General features: G+C 44.9%; 1 protein-coding gene across 2 annotated transcripts in view; it reads left to right on the top strand.

Moving 5' to 3' along the window:
• LOC120028567 (solute carrier family 12 member 9-like) overlaps positions 1–22,779 on the top strand; it is a 54,487-nt gene that overhangs the window by 5,240 nt on the left and 26,468 nt on the right. For both annotated transcript variants that reach the window (XM_038973762.1, XM_038973761.1), the window contains 5 exons: positions 910–1,017; positions 1,155–1,266; positions 17,040–17,197; positions 17,854–17,936; positions 19,084–19,208. In XM_038973762.1, coding sequence (XP_038829690.1) covers positions 910–1,017; positions 1,155–1,266; positions 17,040–17,197; positions 17,854–17,936; positions 19,084–19,208 — 586 coding nt within the window. The remainder of the gene's footprint in view (positions 1–909; positions 1,018–1,154; positions 1,267–17,039; positions 17,198–17,853; positions 17,937–19,083; positions 19,209–22,779) is intronic.

The raw sequence follows: 22,779 nt of genomic DNA, 5'->3' as shown, positions 1-22,779 counted from the left end.
TATAGTTTAGGACCTTGAGCGTGGCAGAGGTGCACCCATGACCAGCTCGGAAACCAGATTGCATAGCGGAGAAGGTACGGTGGGATTCGAAATGGTCGGTGATCTGTTTGTTAACTTGGCTTTCGAAGACTTTAGAAAGGCAGGGCAGGATGGATATAGGTCTGTAAAAATAATTTGAGTCTAGAGTGTCTCCCCCTTTGAAGAGGGGGATGACCGCGGCAGCTTTCCAATCTTTAGGGATCTCAGACAATACGAAAGAGGTTGAACAGGCTAGTAATGTCAGTTATGCATACTTTATGGTGGCAGAATGTACTTGTTTATTATCTTAGACACACACACCAATTATAGGTTTAAGCCTCTTGTTTTGCTGAATGTTTATCAGGCTTGCTGGCAGTGAAAAAGGTAATTCATTATTTAATTGTAATTAGTGGGTATTGTAAATATCCTTTGGCTCCCCATTTCCACCATAACATACCAACCTCACTGAGCTGAGGGATTTATTTTCAGTGTGGAAATCAACCACATGATTACTCTGCTAATCGCCATAACTCAGTCACACACACACACACACACACACACACACACACACACACACACACACACACACACACACACACACACACAGCACCTTCAAAGACCCTGTTGTCAACAAAATGACACACTTTGTTTGCCACTGTAAAGCTTACCCTCCAATGAGAAGTGGGTTAAAAGTCAATGGCTTCATATGTAACACAAACTATACTTGAACCAGCGATGGCGAGATAGGACATTTCTGTACTTTTTGAATTCCAAGAGGCATGCATGTTCATCAATTCCATTTTTTTGGTTAAATATCTGGATTTGGGGTGGAGTCGGACATGGAGCTGATTGAATTGATTTCTAAATCCGCCCCCCCCCCCCTTTCCCTAGCTGACTATGCTGTGGACTACACAACAGGAACCATGATGTCCTTTGCTACGGTGTTTGCGGTCATGTTTAACGGGTGCACAGGCATCATGGCTGGATCCAACATGTCAGGTAAGAAATTGATGTTTGATCAATGGGTGGAGAGATTGAATTTCTATTTAGCTGCTCAATTTTCAAAGGGGTCATTCAGGAGTTATCCAAGGGATCAGAGATGTGTGTGTCTGACCTGGTGTTGTGCTGTGTCCCAGGTGACCTGAAGAACCCTAGCTACTCCATACCTCGTGGAACCATCACAGCTGTCATCTTCACCTTCATAATCTACAACCTCCTCAGTTTGATGGTGGCCTGCTCCTGTGACCGGTCAGTCGCACACACACACAAGTTTGGGCATAATCTATGTATATGAACACACCTGTAACACATACAGTGCATTTGGAAAGTATTCAGACCCCTTGACTTCTTCCACATTTTGTTACAATACAGCCTTATTCTTAAATGGATTAAATAGTTTTTTCCCCTCATTAATCTACACAATATACCCCATAATGGCAAAGCAATAAATGTTTTTTTTGTGTGCAAATGTATTAAAAATATAAAAAAAGATCACATTTACATAAGTATTCAGACCCATTACCCAGTACTTTGTTGAAGCGCCTTTGGAAGCAATTACAGCCTCGAGTCCTCTTCGGTATGATGCTACAAGCTTGCCACACCTGTGTTTGGGGAGTTACTCCCATTCTTCTCTGCAGATCCTCTCAAGCTCTGTCAGGTTGAATGGGGAGCGTCGCTGCACAGCTATTTTCAGGTCTCCAGAGATTTTAGATTGGGTTCAATTCTGGGCCACTGAAGGACATTCGGAGACTTGTCCCGAAGCCACTGTGTGTGTAGGGTCGTTGTCCTGTTGGAAGGTGAACCTTCGCCCCAGTCTGAGGTCCTGAGCGCTCTGGTTTTCATCAAGGATCTCTCTGTACTTTTCTCTGTTCATCTTTCCCTCTATCTTGTCTCCCAGCCCCTGCTGCTGATAAACATCCCCACAGCATGATGCTGCCACCACCGTGCTTCACCGTAGCGATGGTGCCAGGTTTCCTCCAGTCATGATGCTTGGCATTCCGGCCAAAGAGTTCCGTCTTGGTTTCATCAGACCAGAGAATCTTGTTTGTCATGGTCTGAGAATCCTTTAGGTGCCTTTTGGCAAACTCCAAGCGGGCTGTCATGTGCCTTTAGCTGAGTGGCTTCCGTCTGGCTACTCTACCATAAAGGCCTGATTGGTGGAGTGCTGCAGAGATGGTTGTCCTTCTGGAAGGTTCTCCCATCTCCACAGAGGAACTCAGGAGCTCTTTCAGAGTGACCATCGGCTTCTTGGTCACCTCCTTGACCAAGGCACTTCACCCCCAATTGCTCAGTTTGTCCGAACGGCCAGCTCTAGGAAGATTCTTTGTGGTTCCAAACTTCTTTCATTTAGGAATGACGGAGGCCACCATGGTCTTGGGGACCTTCAATGCTTCAGAAATGTTTTGGTACCCTTCCCCAGATCGGTGCCTCGACACAATCCTGTCTCTGAGTTATACAGACAATTCCTTTGACCTCATGGCTTGGTTTTTGCTCTGACATGCACAGTCAACTGTGGGACCTTTTTATATAGACAGGTGTGCCTTCCCAAATCATGTCTAGGACTGTTGCTGTGACAGTATTTCCACCACACAGGCGGTCACGTGTCATGAAGGCAGTCAAATTCCACGTGACTGTTTAGTCACGTTAATTAGGCTTCTCCAAGCTGTAATGCTGCTGATGGTCATTAGTAGCCTACCAAACTTGCTAACTGCCTGGTACTCAGCACTCTATCCGTCTAATCACTCTGACATAAATGCAAATGTATTTGAAAATCTAAATCACACTCTTCATGAGAGCCCATGAGCTCATGTTGTGCAACATTTCAATAGGCTATGCAATTGTGTGAGAAAACAGTGATGGCCTCTACTAAAAATAGGAGGATCAGCTTTCTATAGGCTTGGCCTACTATATTTATTTCTAAGCTTTCTTAAAATGAAGTATGTTACTTATCTTTACAGCCTACCTGGCTGGCATGAAGAAACCACGGGCATAAGTGTCCTCAGTTCACTATTTTAAGTGCATACTGTGGCTTGCGAAGGTATTCACCCCCTTTGGCATTTTTACTATTTTGTTGCCTAACAATCTGGAATTAAAATGGATTTTTTGGGGCTTTGTATCATTTGATTTACACAACATGCCTACCACTTTGAAAATAAATGTTTGTTATTTGTGAAACAAACAAGAAATTAAGACACAAACTGAACTTGAGCGTGCATAACTATTCCCCCCCCCCCCCCCCCCCCTCCCCCCAAAGTCAATACTTTGTAGAGCCACCTTTTGCAGCAATTACAGCTGCAAGTCTCTTGGTATCTCTCTATAAGCTTGGCACATCTAGCCACTGAGATTTTTGCCCTTTTTTCAAGGCAAAACTGCTCCAGCTCCTTCAAGTTGGCTTGGTTCCGCTGGTGTACAGCAATCTTTAAGTCATACCACAGATTCTCAATTGGATGTATGTATTGGCTTTGACTAGACTATTCCAAGACATTTAAATGTTTCCCCTTAAACCACTCGAGTGTTGCTTTAGCAGTATGCTTAGGGTCATTGTCCTGCTGGAAGGTGAACCTCCAACACAGTCTCAAATCTCTGGAAGACTGAAACAGGTTTCCCTCAAGAATTTCCCTGTATTTAGCGCCATCCATCATTCCTTCAATTCTGACCAGTTTCCCAGTACCTGCCGATGGGGAAAAACATCCCCACAGCATGATGCTGCCACCAACATGGGGATGGTATTCTTGTGGTTGTGAGAGGTGTTGGGTTTGCGCCAAACATAGCGCTTTCCTTGATGGCCAAAAAGCTCAATTTGTCTCATCTGGCCAGAGTACCTTCTTCCACATGTTTGGGGAGTCTCCCACATGCCTTTTGCCGAACACCAAACGTGTTTGCTTATTTTTTTTCTTTAAGCAATGGCTTTTTTCTGGCCAATATTCTGTAAAGCCCAGCTCTGTGGAGTGTACAGCTTAAAATGGTCCTATGAACAGATACTCCAATCTCTGCTGTGGAGCTTTGCAGCTCCTTCAGGGTTGTCTTTAATCAGAGAGGCAACAAAAAGACCAATGTCCTCCTTGCCTGGACTGTGAGTTTTGGTGGGCGGCCCTCTCTTGGCAGGTTTGTTGTGCCATATTCTTTCCATTTTTTAATAATGGATTTAATGTGCTCTGTGGGATGTGAAAAGTTTTGGATATTTTTTTATAACCCAACCCTGATCTGTACTTCTCCACAACTTTGTCCCTGACCTGTTTGGAGAGCACCTTGGTCTTCGTGGTGCCGCTTGCTTGGTGGTGTTGCAGACTCTGGGGCCTTTCAGAACGTATGTGTGTGTGTGTATACATACATACATACATACATACATACATACATACATACATACATACATACATACATACATACATACATACATACATACAGTGGGGAGAACAAGTATTGGATACACTGCCGATTTTGCAGGTTTTCCTACTTACAAAGCATGTATAGGTCTGTAATTTTTATCATAGGTACACTTCAACTGCGAGAAGTGTACCAAAAATCCAGAAAATCACATTGTATGATTTTTAATTAATTTAATTTGCATTTTATTGCATGTCATAAGTATTTGATCACCTACCAACCAGTAAGAATTCCGGCTCTCACAGACCTGTTAGTTTTTCTTTAAGAAGCCCTCCTGTTCTCCACTCATTAACTGTATTAACTGCACCTGTTTGAACTCGTACCTGTATAAAAGACACCTGTCCACACACTCAATCAAACAGACTCCAACCTCTCCACAATGGCCAAGACCAGAGAGCTGTGTAAGGACATCAGGGATAAAATTGTAGACCTGCACAAGGCTGGGATGGGCTACAGGACAATAGGCAAGCAGCTTGGTGAGAAGGCAACAACTGTTGGCGCAATTATTAGAAAATGGAAGAAGTTCAAGATGACGGTCAATCACCCTCGGTCTGGGGCTCCATGCAAGATCTCACCTCGTGGGGCATCAATGATCATGAGGAAGGTGAGGGATCAGCCCAGAACTACACTGCAGGACCTGGTCAATGACCTGAAGAGAGCTGGGACCACAGTCTCAAAGAAAACCATTAGTAACACACTACGCCGTCATGGATTAAAATCCTGCAGCGCACGCAAGGTCCCCCTGCTCAAGCCAGCGCATGTCCAGGCCCGTCTGAAGTTTGCCAATGACCATCTGGATGATCCAGAGGAGGAATGGGAGAAGGTCATGTGGTCTGATGAGACAAAAATAGAGCTTTTTGGTCTAAACTCCACTCGCCGTGTTTGGAGGAAGAAGAAGGATGAGTACAACCCCCAAGAACACCATCCCAACCGTGAAGCACGGAGGTGGAAACATCATTCTTTGGGTATGCTTTTCTGCAAAGGGGACAGGACGACTGCACCGTATTGAGGGGAGGATGGATGGGGCCATGTATCGCGAGATCTTGGCCAACAACCTCCTTCCCTCAGTAAGAGCATTGAGATGGGTCGTGGCTAGGTCTTCCAGCATGACAACGACCCGAAACACACAGCCAGGGCAACTAAGGAGTGGCTCCGTAAGAAGCATCTCAAAGTCCTGGAGTGGCCTAGCCAGTCTCCAGACCTAAACCCAATAGAACATCTTTGGAGGGAGCTTAAAGTCCGTATTGCCCAGTGACAGCCCAGAAACCTGAAGGATCTGGAGAAGGTCTGTATGGAGGAGTGGGCCAAAATCTCTGCTGCAGTGTGTGCAAACCTGGTCAAGAACTACAGGAAACGTATGATCTCTAATTGCAAACAAAGGTTTCTGTACTAAATATTAGGTTCTGCTTTTCTGATGTATCAATTACTTATGTCATGCAATATAATGGAAATTAATTACTTAAAAATCATACAATGTGATTTTCTGGATTTTTTCTTCAACTGTGAGAGAGATTCCGTCTCTCACAGTTGAAGTGTACCTATGATAAAAATTACAGACCTCTACATGCTTTGTAAGTAGGAAAACCTGCAAAATCGGCAGTGTATCCAATACTTGTTCTCCCCACTGTTTGTGTGTGTGTGTGTGTGTGTGTGTGTGTGTGTGTGTGTGTGTGTGTGTGTGTGTGTGTGTGTGTGTGTGTGTGTGTGTGTGTGTGTGTGTGTGTGTGTGTGTGTATACTGCTCAAAAAAATAAAGGGAACACTTAAACAACACAATGTAACTCCAAGTCAATCACACTTCTGTGAAATCAAACTGTCCACTTAGGAAGCAACACTGATTGACAATAAATTTCACATGCTGTTGTGCAAATGGAATAGACAAAATGTGGAAATTATAGGCAATTAGCAAGACACCCCCAATAAAGGAGTGGTTCTGCAGGTGGTGACCACAGACAACTTCTCAGTTCCTATGCTTCCTGGCTGATGTTTTGGTCACTTTTGAATGCTGGCGGTGCTTTCACTCTAGTGGTAGCATGAGACGGAGTCTACAACCCACACAAGTGGCTCAGGTAGTGCAGCTCATCCAGGATGGCACATCAATGCAAGCTGTGGCAAGAAGGTTTGCTGTGTCTGTCAGTGTAGTGTCCAGAGCATGGAGGCGCTACCAGGAGACAGGCCAGTACATCAGGAGACGTGGAGGAGGCCGTAGGAGGGCAACAACCCAGCAGCAGGACCGCTACCTCCGCCTTTGTGCAAGGAGGAGCACTGCCAGAGCCCTGCAAAATGACCTCCAGCAGGCCACAAATGTGCATGTATTAAAAATCAAAACCTGTAGCCCAACATTTGTCGAACAACTTTAGTTACATTAATAACTCAAAATTAAGCATAAGGAGTACCTTTTTTTTTTGTTAACCGCTCAACACAAAATAGCCGCATGTGCGCACTCCCTCCAGTCTATTTTATTCAGCTGTGTTCAATTGTATTCTTCATACTATAAAATAATGCCTCGGAATTCTAAGCAAATCTTGTCAGCTAAATGAACTTGTCGCCCAAAGACATTTTGCATTGCCAGATCAGGACCTAAGGACAATTCAGAGTATGCTATTCTGTTCTTCTGAAATAGACTACATTTTCTTCATATCATGCTTCGTTAGACCTGTCTAAAATAAATACTGGATATATTGTGAAGGTGTAGATGTTCCAAAGGTCTACATCAAAGTAAAGATACCTTAATAGAAAAGATCTCAAGTAAAAGTCACCCACTAAAATACTACTTGAGTAAAAGTATTTGGTTTTAAATATACTTAAGTATCAAAAGTAATTGTAATTGCTAAAATATACTTAAGTATCAAAAGTTAAAGGTAAAGTATACATCTTTTCAAATTCTTTATATGAAGCAAACCAGGTGGCACCATTTTTATTTTTTATTTTTTTTTACATTTACAGATAGCCAGGGGCACACGCCAACACTCAGACATTAACAAATGAAACGTGTTTAGTGAGTCGATCAGATGACAAGGGATGTTCTCTTGATAAGTGTGTGAATTAGACTATTTTTCTGTCCTGCTAACCATTTAAAATGTAATGAATACTTTTGGGTGTCAGGGAAAGTGTATGGAGTAAAAATAACATTTTCTTTAGGAATGTAGTGAATTAAAAGTAGTCAACAATACCCCAAAAAACTAATTAAGTAGTGTTTTACTAAAGTACTTTACACCACTGACAGGTGGACTCCAAGTTGTAGAAACATCTCAAGGATGATTAATGGAAACAGGATGCACCTGAGCTCAATTTCGAGTCTCATAGCAAAGGGTGTGAATACTTATGTAAATAAGGTATTTCTGTTGATATTTTTATGAATTTGCAAATATTACTAAAAACCTGTTTTCACTTTGTCATTATGGGGTATTGTCTAGATTAATGAGGAAATGTTTTTATTTAATCCATTTTAGAATAAGGCTGTAACGTAACAATGTGGAAAAAGACAAGGGGTCTGAATACTTTCCGAGTGCACTGTATGTTCATATACAGGTGCGCACACCCCGATCCAATTCAAACTCGTCTCTAATTTCCACTCAATGAAAGACTCACATTTACAATTCAATCTCTCTCCTACTCTCACACACGTTCTCTCACTCACACTCCCGTCTCTAGCTCAGTGCCAGTGTGCAGTATTGATGTGGCACTAAAGCAAGTGTTGCCAAAGTGCTAAACTGACATAAAAGGCCCATAAAGGAGCATTGGAAATCAATACAGCCATAAATTATACTCCTCCCTGTCCTCCCCTCTGCCTGTTTCACCGTTTCCCCTCCTGAAATTGATGTGGTTGTAGTTGTGTGTGGTTGTAGTCATTAATGTTTTCATTTGAAACAGTGGTTAGTGGTAGTTGTAGGCTAATCTTAGTGTGTTTGAGTGTGAAATTGACCTTTCACCTTTTCAAATTGGCACCACGTGCTAATCACATGACCTCACGAGAGGGCTGCTTCAATGGAGGCAATGAGACCCTGTTCACATGAAGTGTGTGTGGGTTGGTTCTTCTATCTAAAGACCTAAAGTCCCCACAAGGATAGTAAAACAAGAATAATGTTCCCTCGTGGGGACATTTCCCACATCCCCATGAGAACAAAGGCTATTTTAAGCTTAGGTTTTAGGGTTAAGGTTACAATTAGGGTAAGACGCTAGGGAAAATTGGATTTTGAATGGAAATCAATTTTAGGTCCACACGAGGATAGAATAACAAAACGTTTGTGTGTGTCCGGGGGTATTCATAGTTGAGTTGTGGAAGTAGTCATGTGACATTTTACACCACAAATAGAAACGAGAAGAAGAAGTGGTATGAGGAAGTAAGAGTAGATCAGACGTTAGCAGCTAGAAATATACTAACTCATTGACCATGTTTACATGCCCACCAATATCTCGTTATTCGTTAAACTCAAATATTTAGTTTTTTGAGTTAAACATCATATCCCTTTTACAATATCCCCAAAAAAGCTATTATCCCGGTTATGAGAAACCCGGATAAGATGCCTGGGATATTCTGATCTTAGAAGGGATACTGTGGCATGTAAATAGTTTATCCCGTTTACTGTTGTTTTTCGCTGTCTGTGCAGGCTCAGTTTCACGTCTCATGGGTGTTGTGATTATAATTTTCTTCCCGTCTGATTATCAAACAAATCACTTAAAGTAGGCTATACCTGCACAGTTCCATCCACCATAATAATTCCATAAGAATGTATTTTGCTGATACACCGTAGTCTACTGGGCGGTATAGCTTACTTTCACCCCTAATTTAGATACGTTTCTGCTTATATCATTTCCAGCACTTGGTAGGCCGTTTGTCAACTATAGTTAGATACATGCAGCTTCTCTTCTGTCATAACTGGTTGCCCAGAAGACCAAAATAAGTATTGCTCACCAGAATGTCTTTCATCAATAGAATGAATGCAGTATAATCCAGTTAACACGGTAAAGTTGTCTGTTTCATTTAGGGACCGGGGAGAAAATGCAATAACTCTGGAACAGTGGAAAGATTGTTCCCGTGCAAAATGTCCAAATGTCATCAGTTTGACTGGTTTTATGGAAATGAAAAACTGAGAAAACAAACTGTTTCTGATAAGACTTCATTTCGTCTTGGGTGCATATTTTATCTGGTTGAAATACTGTCTACTTTGCATAAGTGCAAAAGATAAGTTACACGTACATTCACATCAAGAGATGCTGAAAGACAGATCCTATTTCTCAACTCCTGTTCTCAAGACACAATTAACATTTGTTGTATAATTTTTGGCCTACTACAAGAAATGCATAATTATACTGGAGTTAATATTATATTACTCTACACGTGAGAGGTTATAGACCTACAGATAGTGTCTACATTTCACTTACTATACCATTTAACCCATATGAACTTAAATGAGGAATATTCATGGGTTCAGGGATACTCGTGAGCGGGATATCAAAAGTGCATATAATCAGCTAATCCCGAATAAGACAGGATATATATATATATATATATAAGACGTGCTACTATCTGGAATACTGTGCGCATGTAAACGTGTTCAGTGATGGATAATGTAGTAGTTGATGAGACCCACCGGATCATGATATCCTAGGTGGTTGATTTCTACACAATCTAGATCATGAGGGAAGTGGCATTCAGGACTCGTAGAGGCACATGTACGTTTTTACACTGAGGAAATTCAGAGTCCGTTTCAATCCATACTTCAGGATATGAACAAAAGGATAATAAGAATGCATTTATTTCTCCAGTAGGTTCAGGCAGGTTGTTATCTAGCTGTGTCCTTATCTGCTGTGGTTTAGTGTTGCTTTATGTTGGACAGGGCCTGGCATGTAGTGGAGTGTGACTTTATTGGTCTTAGATAGTTAGACTGAATGGAGGAAATGTACAGGGTTTATGAATGATACTACCTCCAAGGTCCTTTTTATAGTACTTGATGGTGTCTCAAAACCATATCTAGACCTTTTACTGAACTGTCTTAGTGTGTTTTCACATGTGTAGTAACACTACTGACTGCTCCTCCAGTTGTACATAGAGTACAGTAACGTGTTGAAGAGGATAATGGGAACTTGACCAGGGGTAAAGCCACCATTTCATCATGCCTGTTACTGGAAACATAAACTTTTAATTTCTGGACAGGGCATTCCACATTGATTATAACCTCATTCACCAGAAGGGCTGTATAACATCCTTGACTAGAGGTAAACTTCATAAATGCCGATTTACATTATGAAACAGTTACACCCTTGTCACAAGGAAGGTCACAGGTTATGTCTGTCAACAATATACCATGTGTTTTGTTGTTGAAAGTAACATGTCAGTTGTAGGACCCAAAAAAGGGCCCAAAGCTTTTCCTATTCAAGTCACTTTTCAGGAAAAACCCATGTCGCTAGTGTATCTGTCACCAAACTAAAAACTTTTTCACTTTTATCATATTTATGATATTAACTTTTCTAGTGAACCTGTCACCACTGTCCCGGTTCATGTCATTAAGAGACAGACTAAATAGATTACTGAGATTAAATAGGAAGAATGTGTATTAAAGCCATCAGTCAACGTCACATCGAGACATTGCTAAATGCCAAACACCCCCATCGTCACCACGAAGACTCCAAGCATTGCCATAGCAACAACACATCGTTGACGGGAAATCAGTTGAAGGCCGATCACAGTCTGGGTCAGTGATTCTCACTGAGGAGGAACTACTAGAAGCTTTTTGAGTTAGATGTTATTCCCCTTTTGTTAGTCAGAAATGGAGTAACATGGTAGCAGTATCCCGAAATTTCCAACAGGTGGCGGTCACACATCTCACAAGATGAGGCGCTCCCTTTGTGTTTCAGACTAACATGATGTTGATAGGTTTCTTAGGCTGCATTTACCCATGCAGCCCAATTCTGATCTTTTTCCCGCTAATTGATATTTTTACCAATCACATCAATCGCATCAGTTTTTTTTTTTCCATATCTGATTGGTCTAAAGACCAATTAGTTGGAAAAAGATCAGAATTGGGCTGCCTTACTGATACAGAAACGGTATAACCTTTGAATAAAGCCAAAATGAATTGCTCTCCTCTTCAGCTAGTTATTCTGCATTCTTGGTAAAGGCATTGTGTTCACTTAACGTGAATGTCAGGGAGATTAGGAATGGGTATTCAGATCTACAGTAGTGTTTCCTTTTGGGAGAATGACACCTGATGCATACCTGAATAGGTTACAGGTGTGTGTTTGTTACAGGTGCACATTTACAGTGTGTGTATGTGTTCTAGATGGGTCTGAGAAGGTGTATAGGAGCCCGATGTAAAATATGATGATGGAGGAGGAAGGTCGAGTGTCCAGAGATGAGAAGTCTGTTAACCCTGTGTGACAGGGTAGCCAGTGGTGACAGATGGCCCACTGCCAACTCTCCAACCCCTCTCACAGCCAAGTCCTGCCCAATCCCCCAATATACACTCAGCTTAGCGTGTGTGTATCTTGGTTAGGGACCCGAATGATCTGTGTGTATCTTACTGTCGTTCTCTTTCTCTGGGTATGCAGCCTGTTTGTGGAAGCTGTGCAGTCCCACAGGGCTCTGCTATCTCCAACATGCAGCCTGGTGTGTGTGTGGAAGCTGTGCAGTCCCACAGGGCTCTGCTATCTCCAACATGCAGCCTGGTGTGTGTGTGTGGAAGCTGTGCAGTCCCACAGGGCTCTGCTATCTCCAACATGCAGCCTGGTGTGTAAGCTGTGCAGTCCCACAGGGCTCTGCTATCTCCAACATGCAGCCTGGTGTGTGTGTGGAAGCTGTGCTGTCCCACAGGGCTCTGCTATCTCCAACATGCAGCCTGGTGTGTGTGTGTGGAAGCTGTGCAGTCCCACAGGGCTCTGCTATCTCCAACATGCAGCCTGGTGTGTGTGTGGAAGCTGTGCAGTCCCACAGGGCTCTGCTATCTCCAACATGCAGCCTGGTGTGTGTGTGGAAGCTGTGCAGTCCGACAGGGCTCTGCTATCTCCAACATGCAGCCTGGTGTGTGTGTGTGGAAGCTGTGCAGTCCCACAGGGCTCTGCTATCTCCAACATGCAGCCTGGTGTGTATGTGGAAGCTGTGCAGTCCCACAGGGCTCTGCTATCTCCAACATGCAGCCTGGTGTGTGTGTGGAAGCTGTGCAGTCCCACAGGGCTCTGCTATCTCCAACATGCAGCCTGGTGTGTGTGTGGAAGCTGTGCTGTCCCACAGGGCTCTGCTATCTCCAACATGCAGCCTGGTGTGTGTGTGGAAGCTGTGCTGTCCCACAGGGCTCTGCTATCTCCAACATGCAGCCTGGTGTGTGTGTGGAAGCTGTGCTGTCCCACAGGGCTCTGCTATCTCCAACATGCAGCCTGGTGTGTGTGTGGAAGCTGTGCAGTCCCACAGGGCTCTGCTATCTCCAACATGCAGCCTGGTGTGTGTGTGGAAGCTGTGCAGTCCCACAGGGCTCTGCTATCTCCAACATGCAGCCTGGTGTGTGTGAGGAAGCTGTGCAGTCCCACAGGGCTCTGCTATCTCCAACATGCAGCCTGGTGTGTGTGTGGAAGCTGTGCAGTCCCACAGGGCTCTGCTATCTCCAACATGCAGCCTGGTGTGTGTGTGGAAGCTGTGCTGTCCCACAGGGCTCTGCTATCTCCAACATGCAGCCTGGTGTGTGTGTGAAGCTGTGCTGTCCCACAGGGCTCTGCTATCTCCAACATGCAGCCTGGTGTGTGTGTGGAAGCTGTGCAGTCCCACAGGGCTCTGCTATCTCCAACATGCAGCCTGGTGTGTGTGAGGAAGCTGTGCAGTCCCACAGGGCTCTGCTATCTCCAACATGCAGCCTGGTGTGTGTGTGGAAGCTGTGCAGTCCCACAGGGCTCTGCTATCTCCAACATGCAGCCTGGTGTGTGTGTGGAAGCTGTGTAGTCCCACAGGGCTCTGCTATCTCCAACATGCAGCCTGGTGTGTGTGAGGAAGCTGTGCAGTCCGACAGGGCTCTGCTATCTCCAACATGCAGCCTGGTGTGTGTGAGGAAGCTGTGCTGTCCCACAGGGCTCTGCTATCTCCAACATGCAGCCTGGTGTGTATGTGGAAGCTGTGTAGTCCCACAGGGCTCTGCTATCTCCAACATGCAGCCTGGTGTGTGTGAGGAAGCTGTGCTGTCCCACAGGGCTCTGCTATCTCCAACATGCAGCCTGGTGTGTATGTGGAAGCTGTGTAGTCCCACAGGGCTCTGCTATCTCCAACATGCAGCCTGGTGTGTGTGAGGAAGCTGTGCAGTCCCACAGGGCTCTGCTATCTCCAACATGCAGCCTGGTGTGTGTGTGTGGAAGCTGTGCAGTCCCACAGGGCTCTGCTATCTCCAACATGCAGCCTGGTGTGTGTGTGGAAGCTGTGCAGTCCCACAGGGCTCTGCTATCTCCAACATGCAGCCTGGTGTGTATGTGGAAGCTGTGTAGTCCCACAGGGCTCTGCTATCTCCAACATGCAGCCTGGTGTGTATGTGGAAGCTGTGCAGTCCCACAGGGCTCTGCTATCTCCAACATGCAGCCTGGTGTGTGTGTGGAAGCTGTGCAGTCCCACAGGGCTCTGCTATCTCCAACATGCAGCCTGGTGTGTGTGTGGAAGCTGTGCTGTCCCACAGGGCTCTGCTATCTCCAACATGCAGCCTGGTGTGTGTGTGGAAGCTGTGCAGTCCCACAGGGCTCTGCTATCTCCAACATGCAGCCTGGTGTGTGTGTGGAAGCTGTGTAGTCCCACAGGGCTCTGCTATCTCCAACATGCAGCCTGGTGTGTGTGTGGAAGCTGTGTAGTCTCACAGGGCTCTGCTATCTCCAACATGCAGCCTGGTGTGTGTGTGGAAGCTGTGCTGTCCCACAGGGCTCTGCTATCTCCAACATGCAGCCTGGTGTGTGTGTGGAAGCTGTGTAGTCCCACAGGGCTCTGCTATCTCCAACATGCAGCCTGGTGTGTGTGTGGAAGCTGTGCTGTCCCACAGGGCTCTGCTATCTCCAACATGCAGCCTGGTGTGTGTGAGGAAGCTGTGCAGTCCCACAAGGCTCTGCTATCTCTTTGCTTTTTAGCCCCCCACATGGCTTTTATCTTTTATTAGTGTGTGAGAGAATGTTGTACTGTCTCTCTCATGCCCCCCCCCCCCCCCCCCCCCCCCCCACACACACACACACACACTCGCTGGCTCGTAGTACTAGTCTCTTGTCCAGCCATTGTGAGGCAACAAGTCCAACATTCTCAGTCTGTCTGCTCTCCCTCTGTCTCATACCTCTGTTCCCTTGCAATCACCCCACTGCAGAGTGCCTGTCCTTAGCTCTCTCTGTTCTTCCTCACATTATTTGCTTGCTGTCTCTCCACCACAGAAATCTCTGTATCTCTCGTTCCCCCTCTCCGTCTGTCTCTCTTTCCATGGCAGTAGCGTGGTGAAAGCGGTCTTGTCCACTGGTGGACTGTACAACGCTCCAAATCTCCAAGTACTTCACCCTCCTATCCTTACTACAACTGGTCCTACCCTTACCACAACTGGTAGAGAGATGGAGAAGGTTCTTATGTTGCCCATGTCCTCTGTAATCCTGTGGACCCCAGGAAGAGTAGCTGCTGCATGAGCAACAGCTAATGGAGAGCCTCATAAATAAACCACATAAACATAGTATCAGGAATGAGAATGTAGCCAAACAATAGAGAATAGGAGAGGGGTGAAGTAGAGACAGAATGAGAGTGTGGTAGTGAGTGAATGAGAGAGGGTAGCAGAGAGGGAGAGGAGCTCTGCAGGCCTTGTTAGCTATTGATCCCATTTTATACTCCTCAGCCACAGCCTAGCCCCCAGGGAGCACTTAACCATCACACATTCTCTCTCTCTCTCTCTGTCTGTATGGCCCTATCTGCCTCCCTCCCCTCTGTAGTTGGTTCTGAAGTGTTTTTTTTTTTTTTTTTAATATGAAAGAAATGGCAAAAGAACATGAATGTATGAATAAACAAATAAGAGTATGATTGAGGGGATCAACAAACGAGGGAAAGAACAGATGAGGTGTGGAATGAGAATGAGCGTCCAATCTCTCCAGGCTCTTTCACTCATTTAACTGCATTCCCCTCTTAAAAAACCTATTTTCTTCTGTCAGGTGCTTTACTTCGTTCTGTTCTTTATTTCCATGGCAGAGCTCATTCCAGCTTCATGATCCGATCAATAATCAGCATTATGGGATGGAGGGGACACCAGAACGGACACACTCAAAAACAACCGTATACACACATGCTTCTACAAATGCATAGCCTACACAGGCATGTTAATAAAAATGACCATATGAAAGTACCCAACTGTGCATGAACACACACAAACGCACATATTCTCTCCTCTGCTCTCTCTGCATGGCTGTCATCTCTTTATGATGGCTTTATTTTGGAGTGCAGGTTTGAAAATGTCAAGCCCGTTCAGATTTATACTGCACCTGCCACATGTCACAGGAATTAATAACCAGGCCATAGCACTGACCAGCTCCATTTTTACACACACACACACACACACACACAAAAGTCACTTTCAATGGTCCAACCAACACATGAGCATACACTCAAATGAATGTTATTTTTTCGCTATTCTGTGTGTGTTGCTTGTGGAAAGGACCATTGAAAGTGAATCACTATTAAGCATATGTCAGAGAGCCTGATTAAAGCAATGGCTCATAAACATTTTACTGCGGCACCCGACTCATAACACAGACGAACAATCGCACACACACATCAAGTAACACACACAAACCAATCATTGGCATTTCCTAATTTTCGGGGGAGATATTAATTTATCGTGTGTGGCTCTATCTGGGTTTCAGTGTGAAAAAATGGTGTTCAGATGTGTGGCTGGACGGAACAATATTTAATAGGGCCATGATGATAAGTATTAAAACCAGACGACCTGAAAGAACGTGACGGGAGTCTTAATTACAGTGGAGAGCGAGGGAGAATGGACACAGTAGTGGGCACCGAGGGGGAGCGAGAGAATAGACACTTGGGTGGGGAGCGAGGGAATGGACACGGGTGGGCAGAGAGGGAGAAGGGGAGGGAGAGAAGGGACACGGGTGGGCAGCGAGGGGGAGCGAGAGAATGGACACTGGGGTGGGCAGAGAGAGAAGGGGAGCGAGAGAATTGACACGGGTGGGCAGTGTGGGGGTGAGAGAATGGACACGGGTGGGCAGCGAAGGAGAGATTCAAAGTGAGAGGGGTAGAAAGACCTGGTGAAATAGAGGGGGGGTGGGAGAAGCGGTAGTATGTTGAGAAGGAGGAAATAGTGGTTGATGAGGGAGATATGGTGAGAGTGGGGAGAGGAGCAGACTTTCTTTACTGATTTTCATTTCTACAGCTCCATTGTGTGGGAAAGGGGTGGAGTGAGGCAGGGCACAATCAGAGAGGGGTGTCCATTTTCTCTCTGATTTCTCTCCATCTCTTATTCAAGTATTAAGATAACACACGGCAAATAAAGTAGGAACGTCTGTCTTTCTTTCACCCACTGTCTCACCCCTTTCCTCTTGCACCTATTCATGTAGATGTTTGTTTGCGTGTTACCATTCACTCTTCATAGGTAACACAAGTGTTTCATTTGAATGTGTATAATAATCTGATTTCTCTCTCAGCATTCTCCTCCAGAGGGACTACAGTTTCCTGCGGGACATTAATGTGTGGAACCCGTTGGTGACTGTCGGTGTGTACTCCTCCACCATGTCTGCTGCCATGAGTAACCTGATAGGGGCCTCTCGCATCCTCTACGCCCTGGCACGGGATGACCTGTTTGGTGGGTACACCCATGTCCTCTTCTCTCTTGTTCTCTCCCTCATTATTTTTCTTTATAGCTTCTTCTGTCTCCCTTCTCACTGGTGTTGTGTGTGGATAGGAGAGACGAAAAGCGATATTAAGCAGGGTTCCCCTGTAGTGGGCAGCTGGAGCAGGGGAGATGACTCAAAACCATACTGAACCAAACTGACAATGACTCAGCTCTGGATTGCTAGCAATGCTTTTCAGGGGTTAAAAACAGATTTTAGTTTATGTTTTTTTTGTCTTCTTTGCCTAGTTGACTGTTTGATTAAAGGTGTCTAACTTCAAATGAAGTTATCATGTGTGTGTCATTCTGCATGCGGCATCACCATGTCACTCTCCTACACCCACTGGCTAATATAGTCTAACACACATATACACACCTCATCTCACCCAGTTTAAAACTATCTGCTTTGTCTTCCCTCTTTTACCTTTCCTTCCTCTCTCCTATCCTCTACTTGTATTTCCTTCCTCTCTCCATCCCCTGTTCTTGGCTGCATTGATTTGAGTTGAAAGTCTCCTAATTTAATTAATTTCATGTATTAACTGTGAAATGTGGTCCTTAACTTTAATCCCCTCCGTCTTGCTCCTTCTCGACCTCCCTCTTGCTCTCACATATGCTCTCGTTCTCTGCAGGCACGGTGTTGTCTCCAGCTAAGAAGACATCTGGCAATGGGAACCCCTGGGTGTCTGTCCTCCTATCCTGGTTCCTAGTACAGGTAAGACAATGGGAACCCCTGGGTGTCTGTCCTCTTATCCTGGTTCCTAGTACAGGTAAGACAATGGGAACCCTTGGGTGTCTGTCCTCCTATCCTGGTTCCTAGTACAGGTAAGACAATGGGAACCCCTGGGTGTCTGTCCTCCTATCCTGGTTCCTAGTACAGGTAAGACAATGGGAACCCCTGGGTGTCTGTCCTCCTATCCTGGTTCCTAGTACAGGTAAGACAATGGGAACCCCTGGGTGTCTGTCCTCCTATCCTGGTTCCTAGTATAGGTGAGACAGAGAGGATAGATTAGGTCTAATTTCACATGCTCAATAATCTGATCAGGTCAGATGAAGGAAAGATAGATGGAGAGAGTAGAGGAGAAAGGTAGATGGAGAAGGGAAGTAATTTGAGATTACTGAGAAATGGCCAAGATTTAACTAGAAAGGGAGACCAGGGGTGAGAGAGGAGGCAAGAGATGGGAGGGTAAAGATGCAAAGAGGAGAGAGCTCTGTTAATGACTGGCTAGTCAGATACTCTTCAAGAAGTGAGAAAGGCTAAATGGCTCGTCTTTCTCTTCCTCTCTCATCCCTCGCTACATTTCTCCGCTGGAGTGGGGGAGTAATTAGAGGAAATCGTTAGCCTGTATCAGAGCTCATTGACTCACTAGTCCTGGCCCTCTTTCTATCCCTCACACGCTCTCTCTTTCGCTCTCAGCCATTTCAATGATTCACTGATGACACGAATGATAATCTAATCTCACTCCATGTTAAACAATCTCAGCCGACGGAAAGGGAGCAATGGATGGAGGGAGCGAGGGGTGAGTAGAAAAAAAGATGGGGAAATGTTGCAGTATCATGTACACGTTACATGGACTGGGCATACAGCATGAAGACGAATGACCTGATCTCACACACACAGATGATTGTGTGGTGCACTGGCAGGCCCAGAATTTGCCCATGCTGGCCTGTGGCTAAGGGCTCAGTTAATAGCTAATTAATGCTGTTGTAAAAGAGCCTCTCATGGGTCAACTAGGGAGACTGACTTAGCATTGTGGAGGTCAGAGGAGAAACTATTCCTTCCCTCTGTCCTTTTTCTCTCTCCCGTCAGTGAAACGGGTTCATTAATCACAATTTTACTCTTCTCTTTTCTCCATCTATAGTTGGTGTTGTTCACAGGGAAGTTGAACACCATCGCCAGCATTGTAACCATCTTCTTCCTGCTGGTCTATGCAGCTGTGGACCTGGCCTGTCTGGCTCTGGAGTGGGCCTCAGCTCCTAACTTCAGGTACTAAGTCAAACTGTATTTATCACATGCGGCAAATAAAACTGGTGTAGACTTTACAGTGAAATGCTTGCTTAAGAACATTTCCCAACGATGCAGAGTTAAAAAATAATAATACAAAATGAAATAGTAATTAACATGAGGAATAACATAAAGTACAGAAGAATGGTGCTATGTACAGGTACCAGATCAATATGCAGGGGTACATATGTACAGGTACCAGATCAATATGCAGGGTTATGGGGTACATATAGTATATCACAAAAGTGAGTACACCCCTCACATTTTTGTAAATATTTGAGTATATCTTTTCATGTGACAACACTGAAGAAATGACACTTTGCTACAATGTAAAGTAGTGAGTGTACAGCTTGTATAACAGTGTAAATTTGCTGTCCCCTCAAAATAACTCAACACAGCCATTAATGTCTAAACCGCTGGCAACAAAAGTGAGTACACCCCTAAGTGAAAATGTCCAAATTGGGCCCAATTAGCCATTTTCCCTCCCCGGTATCATGTGACTCGTTAGTGTTACAAGGTCTCAGGTGTGAATGGAGAGCAGGTGTGTTAAATTTGGTGTCATCGCTCTCACACTCCATCATACTGACTGGTCACTGGAAGTTCAACATGGCACCTCATGGCAAAGAACTCTGAGGATCTGAAAAAAATAATTGTTGCTCTACATAAAGATGGCCTGGGCTATAAGAAGATTGGCAAGACCCTGAAACTGAGCTGCAGCACGGTGGCCAAGAACATACAGAGACAGGTTCCACTCAGAACAGGCCTCGCCATGGTCGACCAAAGAAGTTGAGTGCACGTGCTCGGCGTCATATCCAGAGGTTGTCTTTGGGAAATAGACGTATGAGTGCTGCCAGCATTGCTGCAGAGGTTGAAGGGGTGGGGGGGGTCAGCCTGTCAGCGCTCAGACCATACGCCGTACACTGCATCAAATTGGTCTGCATGGCTGTCGTCCCAGAAGGAAGCCTCTTCTAAAGATGATGCACAAGAAAGCCCGCAAACAGTTTGCTGAAGACAAGCAGACTAAGGACATGGATAACTGGAACCATGTCCTGTGGTCTGATGTGACCAAGATAAACGTATTTGGTTCAGATGGTGTCAAGCGTGTGTGGCGGCAACCAGGTGAGGAGTACAAAGACAAGTGTGTCTTGCCTACAGTCAAGCATGGTGGTGGGAGTGTCATGTTCTGGGGCTGCATGAGTGCTGCCGGCACTGGGGAGCTTCAGTTCATTGAGGGAACCATGAATGCCAACATGTACTGTGACATACTGAAGCAGAGCATGATCCCCTCCCTCCGGAGACTGGGCCGCAGGGCAGTATTCCAACATGATAACGACCCCAAACACACCTCCAAGACGACCACTGCCTTGCTAAAGAAGCTGAGGGTAAAGGTGATGGACTGGCCAAGCATGTCTCCAGACCTAAACCCTATTGAGCATCTGTGGGGCATCCTCAAACGGAAGGTGGAGGAGTGCAAGCTCTCTAACATCCACCAGCTCCGTGATGTCGTCATGGAGGAGTGGAAGAGGACTCCAGTGGCAACCTGTGAAGCTCTGATGAAATCCATGCCCAAGAGGGTTAAGGCAGTGCTGGAAAATGATGGTGGCCACACAAAATATTGACACTTTGGGCCCAATTTGGACATTTTCACTTAGGGGTGTACTCACTTTTGTTGCCAGCGGTTTAGACATTAATGGCTGTGTGTTGAGTTATTTTGAGGGGACAGCAAATTTACACTGTTATACAAGCTGTACACTCACTACTTTACATTGTAGCAAAGTGTCATTTCTTCAGTGTTGTCACATGAAAAGATATACTCATATTTACAAAAATGTGAGGGGTGTACTCACTTTTGTGATATACTGTATGTACAGGTACCAGATCAATATGCAGGGGTACGAGGTACATATGTACAGGTACCAGATCAATATGGAGGGGTACGGGGTACATATGTACAGGTACCAGATCAATATGCAGGGTTACGGGGTACATATGTACAGGTACCAGATCAATATGCAGGGGTACGAGGTACATATGTACAGGTACCAGATCAATATGCAGGGGTACGAGGTACACATGTACAGGTACCAGATCAATATGCAGGGGTACGAGGTATTTTGAGGTAGATATGTACATGAAGGCAGGGTAAAGTGACTAGGCATCAGGATAGATGTTATTATTCAGAGTAAAATAAAGAACAGAGTAGCAGCAGCAAGTGTGTGGGGGGGGGGGTGTTTGTGGCACCTTAATTGGGGAGGACGGGCTCATGGTAATGCCTGGAGCAGGATGAGTGGAATGGTATCAAATACAGCACACAAGGGTTTCCAGGTGATTGATGCCATTCCATTTGCGCCATTCCAGCCATTATTATGAGCCGTTCTCCCCTTAGCAGGCTCCTGTGGCGTATGCAGTGTTTGAATCTGTGAGGGATTTGTGTGGGAGTGACAGCGGTTTGTGTGCGTGTACAGTGCGCTCAGAAAGTATTCAGGCCCCTTGACTCTTTCCACATTTTGTTACTTTACAGCCTTATTCTAAAATTGATTAAATAGTTTTTTTCCTCATCAATCTATACACACTACCCCGTAATGACAAAGCAAAAACAGGTTTTTAGACATTTTTGCAAATGTATTGAAAACTGGTTTCATATTTACATAAGTATTCGGCACAGATTGATTGATCAGTTTGGCCGGGCGGCCAGCTCTTCTTAGAGTATTGGTGGTTCCAAACTTCTTCCATTTGAGAATGATGGAGGCCACTGTGTTCTTGGGGACCTTCAATGCTGCAGACATGTTTTGGTACCCTTCCCCAGATCTGTGCCTTGACACAATCCTGTCTCGGAGCTCTATGGAAAATTCCTTCAACCTCATGGCTTGGCACTGTCAACTGAGAAGGGCCTTGGTCAGGGAGGTGACCAAGAAGCTGATGGTCACTCTGACATAGCTCTAGAGTTCCTCTGTGGAGATGGGAGAACCTTCCAGAAGGACAAACATCTCAGCAGCACTCCACCAATCAGGCCTTTATGGTAGAGTAGCCAGACGGAAGCCACTCCTCAGTAAAATGCACATGACAGCCTGCTTGGTTTGCCAAAAGGCACCTAAAGGACTCTCAGACCATGAGAAACAAGTTTATGTTAATGCGTGTATTAATTACAGTAATTTACTGTTCTCATTCTCGGGAGTGGAAACGTTATTTGCAGAGTTCACAACCTGCTACACTTATGAGAAACACTTTTGGTTTATATCATACTATCATTTACGCACTCTGAGCATTGAGCATGTGTCTGGTTTCTTTGTCCTATTAATGTTGACTGAGCTTGTGTGTGTGTGTGTGCGTGCAGAAGTACCCGATTGCTATTGCTAGCTAGCTAAAATTATTGCCTAGCAACAAACTTAAGAAGATTCATAAGAAGATATTTGAGAAATTTGTAAGAAAATCATTAAATCTTAACATATTCTTAAGGAATTGCACTTGAACTATCTTATGAACTTCTTATTTAGTGCCCAGCTTTTCGTCAACAAAGTCCTTTTTTAAGTTTGTTTTACATCCATTCAAATTA

This window comes from Salvelinus namaycush, chromosome 34, assembly GCF_016432855.1.
Source record: "Salvelinus namaycush isolate Seneca chromosome 34, SaNama_1.0, whole genome shotgun sequence".
Taxonomy (NCBI): Eukaryota; Metazoa; Chordata; class Actinopteri; order Salmoniformes; family Salmonidae; genus Salvelinus; species Salvelinus namaycush.
The sequence above is the reverse complement of the archived record's forward strand: the minus strand, read 5'-3'. Positions and strand labels throughout refer to the sequence as shown.